This window comes from Vulpes vulpes, chromosome 15 (assembly GCF_048418805.1).
Source record: "Vulpes vulpes isolate BD-2025 chromosome 15, VulVul3, whole genome shotgun sequence".
NCBI lineage: Eukaryota > Metazoa > Chordata > Mammalia > Carnivora > Canidae > Vulpes > Vulpes vulpes.
This window is the reverse complement of record NC_132794.1, coordinates 4,080,310-4,096,677: the sequence shown is the minus strand read 5'-3', so window position 1 is coordinate 4,096,677 and position 16,368 is coordinate 4,080,310. Positions and strand designations below refer to the sequence as shown.

General features: G+C 56.4%; 1 protein-coding gene across 1 annotated transcript; it reads left to right on the top strand.

Moving 5' to 3' along the window:
- The first annotated feature begins 4,462 nt into the window (after positions 1-4,462).
- LOC112908033 (uncharacterized) lies at positions 4,463-5,859 on the top strand. The gene has a single exon (XM_072738632.1). The coding sequence runs from the start codon at positions 4,518-4,520 to the stop codon at positions 5,595-5,597; it is 1,080 nt and encodes a 359-aa protein (XP_072594733.1). The 5' UTR covers positions 4,463-4,517; the 3' UTR covers positions 5,598-5,859.
- The last annotated feature ends 10,509 nt before the right edge of the window (positions 5,860-16,368 follow it).

The window sequence follows — 16,368 nt, the reverse complement described above, 5'->3', positions numbered from 1 at the left end:
GGGCTCCCCGCAGGGAGCCTGCTTCTCCTCTGTCTGTGTCTCTGCCTCTCTCTCTCTCTGCATCTCTCAGGAATAAATAAATAAAATCTTAAAAAAAAAAAAGACTCAGATCTCATCCAATCGTAAAGATGCCTCATGAGTTTACGTACCTCTCAGCAAAACATAACAGCTTCCAGCTAGACAAACTGTGCTATGTCATCACCTGAGAGACATCTCCCTGTTCGGAGGCCTGGAGTCAATGAACGTGGCCTGGAGTCCATGAAATAGTTATTTATCTTGGCTCAGCGGTTTAGCGCCGCCTTCAGCCCAGGGTGTGATCCTGGAGACTCGGGATCGAGTCCCCCATCAGACTCCTTACATGGAGCCTGCTTCTCCCACTGCCTGTGTCTCTGCCTCTCTCTCTCTCTGTCATGAATAAATAAATAAAATCTTAAAAAAAAATAAAAATAAAACACACACACACACAAGAAAAGTTTCCAGAAATAAAAGAGGATCTGATTCTTCATATTTTAAAAGTCCATCAAGTACTTGGGAAAATTGAGCTTCAACAATCAACTCCAAGACATATCCTAGCAAAATTATTAGACTTTCTTAAAGAGAAAAATCCCTAAGTGAAATAATAATAAATTTATTGGATGTTGTAATAAATGTAGGATATATATACATAATATAAAATTATTGGACGTTTAAAAAAAATTTAAAAATAAATAAAAATAAAAACCAAGACAGTTCATGAACTCCATGGTTTGGCCCAGGTGGCAGATGGCATCGGGATTCAGAAAGAAGTGCCAGCCGGTGCTAAGGGAGACGGGGGAAGTTTTGAAAAGAACATGAAGCTACTGAAGCCTGAAAGGGGAAGCTCGGGGGTGAAAGGGGAGGCCGGGAAGTGGAGTCGTGGGAAGCACCCTGCTGTGGCACGGAGAGGAGGCCGAGGGTGGCGGGGGCACAGCAGCCGCTGTGGGAGGGGTGCTCACCGTACGCGACACCCCGCAGGCACGGAGCACTCCCCATGCTGTCACCTCTCGTCCCCATCACGGTCCTGGGAGTGACGCAGGTCTCCCGGGAGCCGAGCCCACGACAAGGACACGTGCACGAGCCCAGGAGCAGGGCAGGCAGCCCAGGGAACTGGAAGAAGAAGGTAGACAAGATGTGTGGCTTCAGGTCAAGTTCGTTCCAGCCTGATCCCAGGGGGAGGATCTCAGCGTAAGGAAGCTGGGATGGGGGTGCGTGGGTGACCGTAAATCCCCAGCTGGGTGATGACAGCAGTGCGCCCACGGAGCCCTGGGTGGGGGGGTGCTGTCAGAAGCAGACCCTCATGGGGGCAGGTGTGGTGGGTGACAGGCCGGAGAGCATCTGGGGACAGCACCAGTGGGATTGGCCGCAATGGGCCTTACCACCCTCCTACACCGATGGACTACTGGAAACACACGGAGAGCGATTATGGTCCCCACGGGGACCCTGGGAGCACCCAGAAACAGGCTCTCTGACGCTAAAGAAAGCACTTGCAGGGCACCTGGGTGGCTCAGCGGTGGAGCATCTGCCTTCAGCTCAGGGCCTGACCCAGGGGTCCTGGGGTCAAGTCCTGCATTGGGGTCCCCGCAGGGAGCCTGCTTCTCCCTCTGCCTCTGTCTCTGCCTCTCTCTGTCTCTCACGAGTAAATAAATAAGATTTTTTAAAAAATAAAGCACTTGTTGCATTTATCCATTCTGTGATCGACTACTTATATTTTTCACTTGCTAACCTTAAAACTAAAACTGCTAGTTGTTTTACCAGCGAAAGATGGGTGCATTTGGGATGATGGAGAATTGCAATCCAGGACAAGTGAGAATAGAAGAGAGGAGGCTCTTTGATAGAGGAGTGGGGGCGGGCGGTGGTTTGGGGGGACTGTTGTCAACTGAAAGCCCTTTGGCGGCGTAAACTGGGAGCTGGAAGCTTCCAGGCTTTTCTCATTGGCGGGGCTGTTGCCATGAGCGGAAGAAAACGTCCTCCTCCTGGGGGAGTAAAGCTGCAAGAGCAAGAGCAGGGCGCCTCTCTTCCCGCTGGCTTTGGGATTGAAGAGGAGCTGTAGGGCCCTCAACTCCATTTTAGCGAGGTTTCTCTTCACTAATATTCACACAGTCTTTTCACTACACCCCACTACTGGGTAAAGGGTTTGGTTGTATGACGAAGAAATTGGAATTAAGATGGGGAAAGACTGGACCACCAGAGAACTGTAGAATTTTTCGATTATCTGATGCTCCCTTTGTTTTTGTTTTTTTTTTTTTTTAGATTTTATTTATTTATTCATGAGAGATACACAGAGAGAGGCAGAGACACAGGCAGAGGGAGAAGCAGGGTCCCTGCAGGGAGCCTGATGCAGGACTCGATCCCAGGACCCCAGATCATGACCTGAGCCGAAGGCAGACGCTCAACCGCTGAGCCTCCCAGGTGTCCCTATGTTGCCTTTGTTCTATATTAAGATGTATAGACGATAGGTAGATAGATAGATAGGGAATGAAAATGCCATAAGGAAAGTGTAAGACAAAAAAACAAGATAGGAAATAATATTCAGAGCCAGTACCATAGAAAATGTGCCACATCCCTAATATTTAAGAGCTGCCAAAAGTCAGAGAACAGAAAGACCAGTGGTTGAGCCCTTTCTCACACCATATCTAAAAAATCACCTCAAAGTGGATCAAAGACCTAAATATAAGAGCTAATGCTATCACGCACTAGAAAGAAACCGTAGGGGTGAACCTGCGTGACCTTAGAGTTGGCAACGGTTTCTTAGATGTGACACCAAAAGCACAGGAAACAACAAAAACAACAAAAGTACATCAATTGGATTTCACCAAAATCTAGAAGGTTTATGTATGGAACCAAGCATGCTCTCCAGAGAGTGAACAGCCAGCCCAGGGAATGGGGGAGATACTTGCAAATCGTCGCTCTGATAAGGGTCTAGTGTCCACAGCCAAGAGACAAACAACCCAATTAAAAATGGGCTAAACACTTTGATGGACATTTCTCCGAAGAAGATACGCCGACGTCCAACAAGCACTTGAGAGGAAGCCCAATATCCACTGGGCATCAGGGAAAATCGAAACCACGATAAAATGCCACATCAGCCCCACTAGGGTGACTGCAATTTAAAAAAGAAAGAAAGGGATCCCTGGGTGGCGCAGCAGTTTGGCGCCTGCCTTTGGCCCAGGGCGCGATCCTGGAGACCCGGGATCAAATCCCACGTCGGGTTCCCGGTGCATGGAGCCTGCTTCTCCCTCTGCCGCCTCTCTCCCTCTCTCTGTGTGACTATCATAAATAAAGAAAAATTAAAAAAATAAAAGAAAGATAGAAAGAAAGAAAGAAAGAAAGAAAGAAAGAAAGAAAGAAAGAAAGAAAGAAAGAAAAAAGAACAGAATGAGGGCATCTGGGTGGCCCAGTGGTTGAGCGTCTGCCTTCAGCTCAGGTCATGACCCCAGGGTCCTGGGATCGAGTCCCACATCAGGGGCCCTGCCGGGAGCCTGCTTCTTCCCCTGCCTGTATCCCTGCCCCTCTCTCATGAATAAATAAATAAAACCCTTTTAAAAATTAGAAATAAATAAAAAGAACAGAACAGAAGCAGCATTGGGGAGCATGTGGAGAAACCTTGCCGGTGGAAAGTAAAAAGGCACAAGGGCTGAGGACAGCAGACTTCTGGAAGTTCCTCGAACGTTCACGCCGAGTTACCACGGGACCCGGCAATTCCACCGCTAATTGGGAATCTGAAGGATTCGAATCTTGTATTTGATTCTTTCGTACCCTCTCCTGCCCCGGTTGTGAGGACTTTTAAAATCATACTAACCTTTCGCCCACCGTGCATCCTGCCAATATTTTCTGGCCGTTCAGTATCTTCAATTTATGTGCCAAAGAGATTCCCTTTGGGCTTTGATTGAAATGACACCAGCGAAGACGGATGGGTGGGGGGGTGGCAAGTAGAAGACGCCGCTGCCCTGTGTTTCCGACCCGCGGCTGCGTCGGGTCCCGGGTGGGCACGCACTGCCTGGGGTCTTGGGTCAAGTCGTCCTGTTCTGTGCGTGTCTCACCCTCCTTACATTGCTTGGCGGCGCTTCACAGCTGGGCCTGCAGCGGTGCTGGGAGTCTCTCCCCAGTGTTCACACGCTGGCGCGGCCCGTGCGGGTCCCGAAGGCGCAGCGAGCCCCCGCGTGAGGGTGACCTTGGAGACCCTGGCGGCCACTCTGCCAACCCCGCCTCCAGTAGTTTCCACAAGGTGCGTGGAGCCAAACAAAGCGCAGACGGAAAACAGCCTCCTGCAACCCACTCGCTGGTTTAATGAGTAAAAACTAATTGTAGAAAATAAAGCGGCGCTAATGAGGGGTCCCCTGCGACCAGCGCTGGGCCGACACGGAAGGGAGGCGTGGGGAGCCCGGGCCAACACACACGCCTGGAGGGTATAAAAGCTGACAGACGGCTCAAGCACCTCACACTCACACACTCACACCCGCACCCACACACACCCACACCCCCGCCCCAGCACCCACACCATGGCCGCCTCCACCCTGTCCGTCTGCTCCAGCGACCTGAGCTACGGCGGCCGCGTCTGCCTGCCCGGCTCCGGCGACTCCTGCCCCGACCCCTCCTGGCAGGTGGATGACTGTCCCGAGAGCTACTGCGAGCCCCCCTGCTGCGCCCCGGCCTCCTGCCTGACCCTCCTCTGCACCCCTGCGAGCTGCGGGTCCAGCCCCTGCCCACCAGCCTGCCCCGGCTCCTGCCAGCCCTCGTGCGGCAGCTGCTCCCCCTGCCAGGAGGGCTGCTGTGTGTCTGTCTGCTGCAAGCCCGTGTGCTGCACCCCCGTCTGCTGCAAGCCCGTGTGCTGCACCCCTGTCTGCTGCAAGCCCGTGTGCTGTGAGGCCTCCCCTTGCTCAGCCTCCCCCTGCTGCCAGCAGTCTAGCTGCCAGCCCTCCTGCTGCAGCTCCTCCCCCTGCCAGGAAGACAGCTGTGTGTCTGTCTGCTGCAAGCCGGTCTGCTGCACCCCCGTCTGCTGCAAGCCCGTGTGCTGCACCCCCGTCTGCTGCAAGCCTGTCTGCTGTGAGGCCTCCCCCTGCTGCCAGCAGTCTAGCTGCCAGCCCTCCTGCTGCAGCTCCTCCCCCTGCCAGGAAGACAACTGTGTGTCTGTCTGCTGCAAGCCCATCTGCTGCACCCCTGTCTGCTGCACCCCCATCTGCTGCAAGCCTGTCTACTGCACCCCCGTCTGCTGCAAGCCCGTGTGCTGTGAGGCATCCCCTTGCTCAGCCTCCCCCTGCTGCCAGCAGTCTAGCTGCCAGCCCTCCTGCTGCAGCTCCTCCCCCTGCCAGGAAGACAGCTGTGTGTCTGTCTGCTGCAAGCCCGTGTGCTGCACCCCTGTCTGCTGCAAGCCCGTCTGCTGCCAGGCCTCCCCCTGCTGCCAGCCCAGCCCCTGCAGACCCTCCTCCTGCGTGTCCCTCCTCTGCCGCCCCGTGTGCAGGCCCGCCTGCTGCGCCCCCTCCCCTTGCCAGCCCAGCTGCTGCCGCCAGGCCTCCAGCGTGTCCCTGCTGTGCCGCCCTGTGTGCTCCCGCCAGGCCTGCTGCCGCCCTGACTGCTGCTGAGCTGCCTGAACTGCCCCGGGAGCTGCCATCTCAGCTGCTGAGCCCCCCATCCTCCCCCGGGACCCCCTGCCCTCGGTGGACATGCGGCTGCTGCCAACTGGGAACCTGAACAGGCCACCCGCCCCTCTCTGGGGAGACAACCCGCAGCCCTCAGCAGGGGTGACCTGCGGCCCCAGGGCCCTCGTCTGCCCAAGCCGTGGCTTGTAATACGCGTGACAAAGGCCAATCTCCATAATCAATAAAGCGTTTGTGTCCTGAAGTAGAGATGGGCGTGTCTGTCCCTCCTCCTCCGAGCCTGGAGAGCCCCCCCCCCCCCCCCGTTGGAGCTGTGGCTGCTGGGGGCGGGGGGGGGGGGGGGGGGGGGGGGGGCTCAAACAGTGATGACAGTCTCATGTCCAAGCTCAAAGCCCCTGAGAGACGAGGCCTGAATGCGGATGTCGCCTGCATGCACCTGGCCCTTCCCCTCCCAGGAACCCCCACACCCACACCCACACACACCCACACCCACACCCACACACCCACGGTGTGGAGCCCTCCCAGCCTGGGCCCGGGAGGTGAGCAGGGCCGCAGAAGCCCGCACCCTGAGTGGCCTTCAGGCTCTGGCCCACCGATCCCCTGCCCGTGCAGGTGAAGGGGGAGCTGCAGGACCCTAACTGGCGGGACCCGAGGCTCAGTACCCAGCACCGTGCTGACTCCCCTGGGGAGGGGTGCCCGCACAGAGGAGCGGCCGCTTGCTGGGTGGGCACAAGGGCTGGCACTCTGAGCCCCGCAAATCCCCGTAGGCCCCGAGAGGGGTGCAGGGTGGGTCAGGCATCATCCACTCTACTCAAGGCTTCGAGGCCTGACTAAGGAGAAGGGGGCAAAATGGTACTTTGTGGACAAACCCTCGGGACAGCGGGGGAGGACGGGCCTGCAGTCTCAGGGGACCACAGCGCTGGGGGGCCAGGCGGGCACCAGGCAGACCAATCAGGCCGGCATCAGGCCCCCCTTATGTCTTGTACCAGGAACAGGAGGAAGAGGCCCTGGGGCAGAAGAGCAGAGGCGCAGCAGGCGGGAGAGGACAGGCGCCCCCTCAGAGGCTGGCTCCCCAGGCCCCAGGCGGGCTCTACCCTGGGGGAGGACCCAGAGCCAAGGGGCCTCAAAAGGGAAAGGGGCTGGGCTCTTAAACCCCTCAGTTCACCTGAATTTATTCAAAACCTATGCCCGTTACTTGTTCATTTAAATTTTAAGAAAACCAGACCATCTGCACAGATAAAGACGGAGACCCGGGTGGATGACGCACCCCGAGGCGAGGGGAGGCTCCACACCCCGGACCCCAGAGCGTGAGGGGCACAGATGTTGACTCCTTAGGAAACCAGCAGCCCACAACCGCGCCAAAATAGTGCGTGGGAGGGTCGGGCGGGGCCCTGCGGGAGGCACCCCTGCCCTGGGCTGGCGGCTGGACTCCCGGACCACCTGAGGGTTCCTGCAGGAGGCTCAGGTACCCTGCAAAGGCCTGGCCAGCCTGCCTGCGGCCAACGACTCCTGGCCGGGGCGTCTACACGGTCAGCCGGACTGCTTCCAGACGGGGCATCCACACGGCCAACCCAGCTGCTTATAGACCGTGTCTACACGGTCAGCTGGACTGCTCACAGATGGGGCATCTACACAGCCAGCCAGACTGCTTACAGATGGGACGTGTACACGGTCAGCCCAGCTGCTCCTAGACAGGGCGTCTACACAGCCTCGTTGCTCCCAGATGGGGCATCTACAAGGTCAGCCGGACTGCTCACAGTTAGGGCATCTACACAGCCAGCCCGACTGCTCAGAGTTAGGGCATTGACTCTGTCCGTCAGTCCGGCTGCTCTCAGACAGGGCATCTACACAGTCAGCCAGACTGCTCATAGATTGAGCATCTACACGGTCATCCAGACTGCTCACAGACGGGGCATCTACACAGCCAGCCAGATTGCTCACAGTTAGGGCGTCTATACAGCCAGACTGCTCCCAGATGGGGCCTCTACATAGCCAGACTGCTCCCAGACAAGGCGTCTACACGGCCAGCCTGGCTGCTCCCAGACGGGGCATCTACACGACCAGCCAGACCCGGTTGCCCAAGGAGAGAATGCATCGGAGGTGTCAGCACCCGCGACGCCCGTTCGGCTGCAGCGACGTGGCTCAGCGCTCTGAGCCCCCACCGCCCCCACCCTCCGAGCCCCCCACCCCCACCCTCCGAGCCCCCCAGCCCCCCACCCTCCGAGCCCCTCACCCCCACCCTCCGAGCCCCCATCCCCCCACCCTCCGAGCCCCCCACCCTCCGAGCCCCCCAGCCCCCACCCCGACCCCAGGGAGCCCCTCTGCGGGCGGCGGCCCGGTGCGCCCGGGAGCAGCGCGGTCCCCCTCCCACCCCCATCAAGGGCATCCCTGGGGCGGGGCCTGCGCGCTGCCTGTGGCAGGCCGGGGGCGCCCGGGGGGAGGGACCCGGGCTGGACACGCGGTGGGGCTCACGGGACCAGGAGGAGGGAGCCCCGCAGGCGCCCCGGCCCGACCCTCACGTGCTCCGACCCGAGGCCTGGGGGTGCCGGGCGATCCCAGAACCGTGGGTGCGCGGTCCCGGCGCGGTCAGGACCCCGCGGGCGCTCCCCGGGGACCACGTCCTGGCTCAGGCGCCCCCCGCCCCCCCGCTGTCCCCGCTCCCCTGGCGCTGCCCTGCCCTGCCCTCGTGTGTCCCGGCGGCCCCGCGCCCCGGCCCGGGGAGTCAGCCCGGGGGTGTCCGCGGTCCCCCGCAGGGCGCGCAGGGCGTCGGGGCAGGGCCGGTTGGCGGGCAGGGGGCCCCCACGGGGGAGCGCGGAGGGCGGGCGTCGAGGCTGGCGACGCGGGGGCTGCGTCTGCGCGGGGGCCACGGGGACACACCACCGGCCCTGCGGGAGCCCCGGCCCCGGCGGACGCCCAGGTCCCGGCGGCCGCGCTCTGGGGGGCCCGGTCCTTGCCGAGCGCCCGCACACCTGTCCCCTGTCCCCCGGGGCGCAGCGCCACCCCCGCGCGGGGCTCCCTGCTCCGTGCTCCCTGCACCCTGCTCTGTCCTCCCTGCTGGGGGGGGGGGGTCCCTGCTTCGTGCTCCTTGTGTGGTGCTCCCTGCTTGGTGCTCCCTGCTTGGTGCTCCCTGCACCCTGCTCAGTGCTCCCTGCTCCCTGCACAGGGCTCCCTGCTCAGGGCTCCCTGCTCCGTTCTCCCTGCTTGGGGCTCCCTGCACCATGCTCAGTGCTCCACGATCCCTGCTCCATGCTCCCTGCACGATGCTCCCTGTTTCATGCTCCTTGCTCGGTGCTCCCTGCTCCGTCTCTCTGTGTGGTGCTCCCTGTTCAGTGCTCCCTGCACCCTGCTGGGTGTTCCCTGCTCGGTGGTCTGTGCTCCACCACCCGCTCAGTGCTCCCCGCTCCATGCTCCCCACTCTGTGCTCCAAGCCCGCAGTGCCGCATCCCGTTTCCCATGGCCTCCTCTTCCGCATCCCCCTCCCCATCTCCCTTCTCGGGAGTCCCTGGATGACGCGGGCCCACCCAGCGCACCCGACCCACCTCCCAGTGCACGAGCCTCAGGTCGCCCGTCTGTGGAGCCGCCTCTCCTGCAGGGCTGTATTGACCGGTCCTGGGGAGGCGGACGCGGGCGACTGGGGGGGGGGGTTACCCCCAGACCCCTGTCTCCGTGGGCGAAGGAGCTGTGTTCTTCCCCGGAGCATACACTTCCCGGTTTTCGACCAGGTTGGCTCCGTATGCTAGTGACTGAGGGGGGACCTTTGTACCTAAAAGGCAGGTGGGAAGGTTGGAGACGCGCCCTCAGTCCCTCCCAGCAAAGCAAGAACAAACCTTGGTGGTTCGAGGGACAAAGTGGGACCAAAGGAAGCCCCAGGGGCGCCTCAGGCTGAGCAGAAGGCCCATTTGCCCCCTCGCAGCCTGGGCACCGCCACCTGGTAACCGGGGCGCCTCAGCAGAGGGAGTGCTCTTAGATCCTGGGGAGCCACCCAGAGAAAGCAATTTCGAGAAAGGCGCTAAAGGAGACACACCGCGCACACTTGGGGGCTTCGCACAAGCTCCGGGATTTATTAGACTCTTGTGGGGGTGGCTGCAGAGCCTGGGCACTCGCACCAGCCAGCTGGGTGCTGTGTGGGTGACCCAGGCCGGGGCCAGGGGACCCAGTAGGCGACCCGCTCCGCCTGGTTAATGGGGATCAAGTGGCTTTGCTGGAAGATGATCCAGTTGGGTCCAGAATGTCTGAGGTTGAGGATGCCTGGGCTGCCTGGTAGGAGCTCAGAGCAGCTACTTCTGATTGCAGGGAGGAGGGGGTCCTAGGAGGCCACAGCTCAACAGCAGTTAGGGGTGCCGCAGGGGCCAGGGGTGCAGACCAGGGTGGGGCGGGAGGGCTGGCAGCAGCCAGAGGACTGGCAGGAGGAGGCCACATACACGATGGGCTTGCAGCTCACAGGCAGGCACACGGCGGGCTTGCAGCTCACTGGAAAGCACACAACGGGCCTGCAGCTCACAGGCACACAGCTGGACACCTGGCAGGAACTGGGCACGCAGCTGGACACCTGGCAGGGGCTGAGAACACAGCTGGACACCTGGCAGGAGCTTGGCACACAGCTGGACACCTGGCAGGAGCTTGGCACACAGCTGGACACCTGGCAGGGGCTGGGCACACAGCTGGACACCTGGCAGGAGCTGGGCACACAGCTGGACACCTGGCAGGGGCTGAGCACACAGCTGGACACCTGGCAGGAGCTGGGCACACAGCTGGACACCTGGCAGGGGCTGGGCATACAGCTGGACACCTGGCAGGAGCTTGGCAAACAGATGGACACCTGGCAGGGTCTGAGCAAGCAGCTGGACACCTGGCAGGAGCTGGGCACGCAGCTGGACACCTGGCAGGAGCTGGGCACACAGCTGGACACCTGGCAGGGGCTGGGCACACAGCTGGACACCTGGCAGGAGCTGGGCACGCAGCAGGCCGGCTGGCAGCCCTCGGAGCAGCTGGTGTGGCACATGGTGGAGTGGGGCTGGAGTGGAGTCGGGAACGAGGACAGGCTGGTCTGGAGGCTCCTCCCTGGTGGCCTTTATACCCAGCTGTGGCGTCCCTTCCTGCAGTTGCCTGATGGTTTTCTTCCTCCTTCTCCGCGTCTCTCCCTGGAGTTCCTGGTGCGAGTGACTCGGTTCAGGAAACCCCGTGTCAGCTGCAGGCTCGCCATGACCCAGCGGCCCCGGGAGTTCTGGATTCAGAGCCCGGGTAGGATGGCGAGGGACCATCAGCTGGGGACAGGGGACCCCCACATCGGGATGTTGGGGGGCCTCCCCAAGCTGATACACGGTCCTCCGTCCACACAAGCACCTTCCTGCTCGCCAGACCAGGATCGATTCGGAAACTCCGTGATCCAGAATCTTCCTGACGGACCAGAGCCAAGCGGCAGGGCTCCTCGTGGCAGGTGGCCATGGCCATGTCACACATGTCACACTGTCCCAGCCATGGGCCAGGCGCCGTGCGGAGCCTTGCACATGGATCTGCTCATCCCTGATTAGTCACCAATCCCTGTCAGCATCCAAGGGGTGGAGGGGACCCCACTTACACGGAGGTGCAGTCAGAGTCCCTGACGTGTGGGCCTTCTCACCACCAGGGGAAGCAGCAGGAATATGAAGCTGCTCGGTTGCACCCTGGAGTCTGTGGCCTCGACCTTGGTGCCAGATTATGCGGGACTTTAGGGGTTTTCTGAGACTCTTGGATCTGTAAATTAGAATTTAAATAAAAACAAATTTGTGGTGGGAGTCCTGGGTGGCTCATTGGTTAAAGATCCGACTCTTGATCTCAGCTCAGGTCTTGACCTCAGGGTTGTGAGCTCAAGCTCCACGTTGGGATCCACGCTGGGCATGGAGCCTACTTGAAAAACCATCGGGAACTTTTATCTACTATTTACGTCTCAATATCATCCTCTGCTCCTCCTTGGGTTGGGATCGCTCGTTGTTAGACTTCCTGATACGGTCCCCTAGTCACTCTTCGTGTGTCTTAATTCTGTTCTCTCTTCTTCACATTGGGTCTTTCCCACTCACGTGTCTTCCCGTGGATAGTCTTTCCCATCCCATGGGCCCGGGTGTGCAATGCCTGTACCTCAAGCGTGTGGGCTGAGCCTGGTCCCCGGCAGCCCAGCACCCCCTCTACAGGATCGGCCCCCTGCAGCCCAGCACCCCCTCTACAGGATCGCCCGCTGTTCCAGGAACGTGCCCCTTTCTGCGGCAGTGTCCTCACACCCCCACAACTGCCTCTGCTTGGAACCCCGCCCCCGCCACGTCACCTGCATGCCAGTTCTGCATCGCCTCCACCCGGGGGGGCCCCAAACCACCCACCAGGGACTTCACTCCTCTCTACCTGCTGAACCTGTTTTTCTTTCTGGGACTTGGCCTGCTCTGGAATCATTTCATGCATTAACTTTCACACACTCGTTCATTCCTTGCCCCTCAAGGCTCATGGGGCCAGGACGTCTCTGTGGCCGGCACACAATGCTTATGTGTTGCACGAACAAACCAGCTGTTGCATAGGTTACTAGGAGGCAGAAGGGGTCACCTCTCCATAAAGGGAGGAGAGTAACTATTTCAGGCTGGCAGTGGCGTGCTCTCTATAAGCACCTGCATTACAGAGCAAGCCCCAGACAACACGGAAGCAAACGAGCTTTTATTGGAAACGACTGTTTCCAATAAAACTTTATTTACAAAACAAGTGGAGGCCTGATTTGTCCCACAGACTTCCCTGCTTCCCAGCATAGGGATCCCCACTTTAATGTTTTCTGTGCAGAACAAAAGCTCAGAATGCATCACTGCCCCCAAAGTGCCCCCAGACGGCATGAGGCAAGACGGGATGAAGGATGCAGTCCGGAGTGGAGCCAGTGGTGCTGTGTGCACAGTGCTGGCCTGGAGAGATCACCCCGACCCCACGCAAAGTCAAACCAGAACAACCTGTTTACAGAAGAAGAAATCGGCCTCTACGCTAAACGTATTTATGGTGGAGCCTGACACAGGAGAGCACACACGCGACAGGATGCGGGGGGAAGCGTGCTGGAAACAACTGAGGAAGTCAACAGGCAGTCATGCTCCAGGACGCTCCAGGCCGGGTATAAAGGCTGCCCCGGGAGCACCCTCCAGACACCTCCACCCTCCTCCCTGACACCAACCCAGCTCCACGCCAACATGTGCCACACCAGCTGCTCCCCGGGCTGCCAGGCTTCCTGCTTCACCTCCAGCCCCTGCCAGGCATCCTGCTACGTGCCCGTGAGCTGCCAGCCCTCCGTGTCCGTGCCCGTGAGCTGCCGGCCCTCCGTGTCCGTGCCTGTGAGCTGCCAGCCTGCCGTGTCCGTGCCCGTGAGCTGTCGGCCCTCCGTGTATGTCGTCTCCTCCTCCCAGTCCTCCGTGTGCCTGCCCGTGAGCTGCAAGCCCCTGGTGTTCGTGGCCTCCTCCTGCCAGTCCTCTGGGTCCTGCCAGCCCTCCCGCCCCACCCTGGTCTGCAGGCCCGTCTCCTGTAGCACCCCGACCTGCTTCTGACCATGAGCCTCCTGCCCAGCCACTCCCAGGGCACGGGGCCACACCTGTACCCTTCCTGGAACAAGCCTTTGGTGGGTCTCCAGGTTCTGCATGGGGCAGATGAAGAACATGCCCAGCAGACCCTCTGAAGCCAGTGGCAAGGATGGAGCAGGATGATCTGGATCCTTCTGTGACCCTGGGAAGTGTGCCCCCCACTCCTGGGAAGCCCTGGTTTTCCAGGGGCTTCTGTCTCCAGCAGGGAACCAACCCTGTGTGAGCCAAATAAATCGTGCCTTCCTGATGCAGCTTGTCCCTCTAGTTTATTTTCACATATTTTGAAGTTCTTATCTCAAAGACATATATAAGTGTAAGTACAACAGCCCCTCCTCAAAGAGCCCTTTCTCCAACAGCTCAGCTGGGAGTGGGGAGGGGGGCTTGGAGGGTGCAGGGGGAAAGTGCACACCCAGCACCCGAGACTCACTTTATAGATGGGGAAGGGCAGAGGAAGAGCTACCCCCACTGAACAGGGGCCGGGAATCAGAGCGCTGCAAAAGGCAGGGGGCAGTGGAAGCTCACACAAACCCTCCCCAACTACAAAGTGGAGTCTGGCCCGTTTTGCAGGGAGAAGCAGTAGGAAGTGAGAAAGCCTCATACTCCACAACCCAGGCACATAGGCCTGCTCAAGACTGACCCTGGGCCAGGACAACAGAGCTCTCCTGGTCCCAACTCAGCCTGGCTGGTAGAGCTGCAGGAGGAGGATCAGTCATTGGAGGGGGAGGCAGGCATGTGTAGAGGTCCCCTCCACGTGCCAGACACACGAGGGCAGGAGAAAACTTAGGGCAGAGCAAGAACACTGTGCCTCCAGCCCTTGTCCTAAGCACACGGCCCTGGAAACCCACCACAAAGGAATCCAAACTCTTAGGTACCTTGAAGGTCATCACAATAACAATAAAACCCAAACCAAGGTCAACATCTGAGCAGGTTGATCCAAATTTCCCCCCCTTCACACACATAACCTGACTGGAGAGACCCACCCATTTCCAGGAGGAAACACTGTTTATGTCCATTTCAATTAGCACATGATATCTGATATTCAAACAAAAATGAGAAGACAAGTCAGCCTGGGTGGCTCAGTGGTTTAGTGCGTCTTCAGTCCAGGATATGATCCTGGAGTCCTGGGATCGAGTCCTGCATTGGGCTCCCTATGTGGAGCCTGCTTCTCCCTCTGCCTGTGTCTCTGCCTCTCTCTCTCTCTCTGTCTCTATGAATAAAAAAAATTTGTTTTAATCTTTAAAATCCATAAGGAAGAGAAAATACTTTTACAGTACTATGCTATATATATATTTTTTAAATCCAGGCCATTCAAACTCATGTTGTTCAAAAGTCAACAGTGCTGTAGGATCTCACTTATATGTGGAATCAAAAAAAAAAAAAAAAAAAGAGACAGAGAGAGAGAGAGAGAATTTCAGAAGTGGGGGCAAGGGGTGAGTGAAATGGGTGAAGGTGGCCAAAGGTTACAAACTTCCAATTACAAGACAAATGAATTAGGGAGTGTAATGTACAACATCTCTATAAAAGGAAAACACCAAGTTAATATGTTTAAAGAAATAAAAGACAGAACTATAAATATGAAAACAGAGTGAGAACCTATTAAAGAAGAAGAAACAAACAGATGTGAGGGAAACAAAGACAACTTCTAGAAATAAAAAAAAAATCAAGTAATGAAAATTAAAAATTTAGTGAACAACCTAAACGGAATATTAGACTCAGCTGAAGAGAGAATTAGAGAAATCAGAAGGCAGATCCAAAGAAAATATTCCAAATGCAGCAAAAAGAGTTTAAAAAGTACCAAATATGTAAGAGAGGTTAAGAGATGGGCTAAATGATTAGGGGAGATATGTGTGGTAAATTCATAAATAAAAGCATGGGAATGATAAATGTTAAATTGAGAATAACAGTTATATTCAGGATGAACTGAAGCATTGAATCATGTGGGAGATGCAAATCTTCAAATAAATAAGTAAAAAAACTAAGATTAATATGTTAAATAATCCAGAGTAAAACATAGACTCCATATATGAACTGATGGAGAATTTTGGCAGAGAGTTGCGCACTATACGAAAGAGTCAAAAAGATTATGTAAAAATCAAAATACAGTATCAAAAATAAATTCCTTCAGTGGGCTCATCAGTAGACTTGACACAGCCAAGTGTGGAGTCATTAAAATTTAAAGATAAGGGATCCCTGAGGCTCAGCAGCTTAGAACCTGCCTTGGGCCCAGGGTGTGATCCTGGGATCCTGGGATGGAGTCCCACATCAGGCTTCCTGCATGGGGCCTGCTTCTCCCTCTGCCTGTGTCTCTGCCTCTCTCTGTGTCTCTCATGAATAAATAAATAAAATCTTTTTTTAAAAATAAAATAAAATAATATTTAAAGATAAGTTAATAGATATTGCCGGTACTAAAACACAAGGAGAAAAACAGTAGGGGAATAAATAAGAATAAAACCTCAAAGAGCTCTAGGACAATGTTAAGTCATCACTAATGTCTGTAATTAAAGCCCTAGAAAAATAGAGGAGAGACAATAAGGCAGAAGAAATATTTAATTTCTTCAAAATTATCATTAACTCTCTAAAAATAACAAAAGTCATAAAATTATAGATCCCAGAGACTCAGAGCACCCCAAGTGGGATAAATATATCAGCCCTCCACTCCTACAAAAAACAATGACCTGAGCCCATCATTAAAAGTCTGACTATAAAACCAAAAGAAAAGAGGAAATCTTGAAGGCATCCTCATGAAAAAGACAAGCTCCATACAGAACAAACATAAGAATTTCTTCAGAGTCTAACTAGAAATGATACAATTCAAAAGACAATGGAAAGACATCTTTAAAATACTAAAAGAAGGACGCCTGGGTGGCTCAGCGGTTGAGCATCTGCCTTTGGCTCAGCACATGCTCCCAGGGTCCTGGGATCGAGTCCCCCTTCAGGTTCCCCACAGGGAGCCTGTTTCCCCCTCTGCCTGTGTCTCTGCCTCTCTCTGTGTGTCTCTCATGAATAAATAAATAAAATAAAATCTTTTTTAAAAAATGAAATACTAAAAGAAAAATCCGTCAACCCTATGAAACTTTTAAGATAACATCTTTAAAAATTAAAATGACACAAACACTTGCTCAGATAGACAAAACTTAGCCAAAGACATACACTGCCAGAAATATTCAGAAAATTTCTTCAAGCTA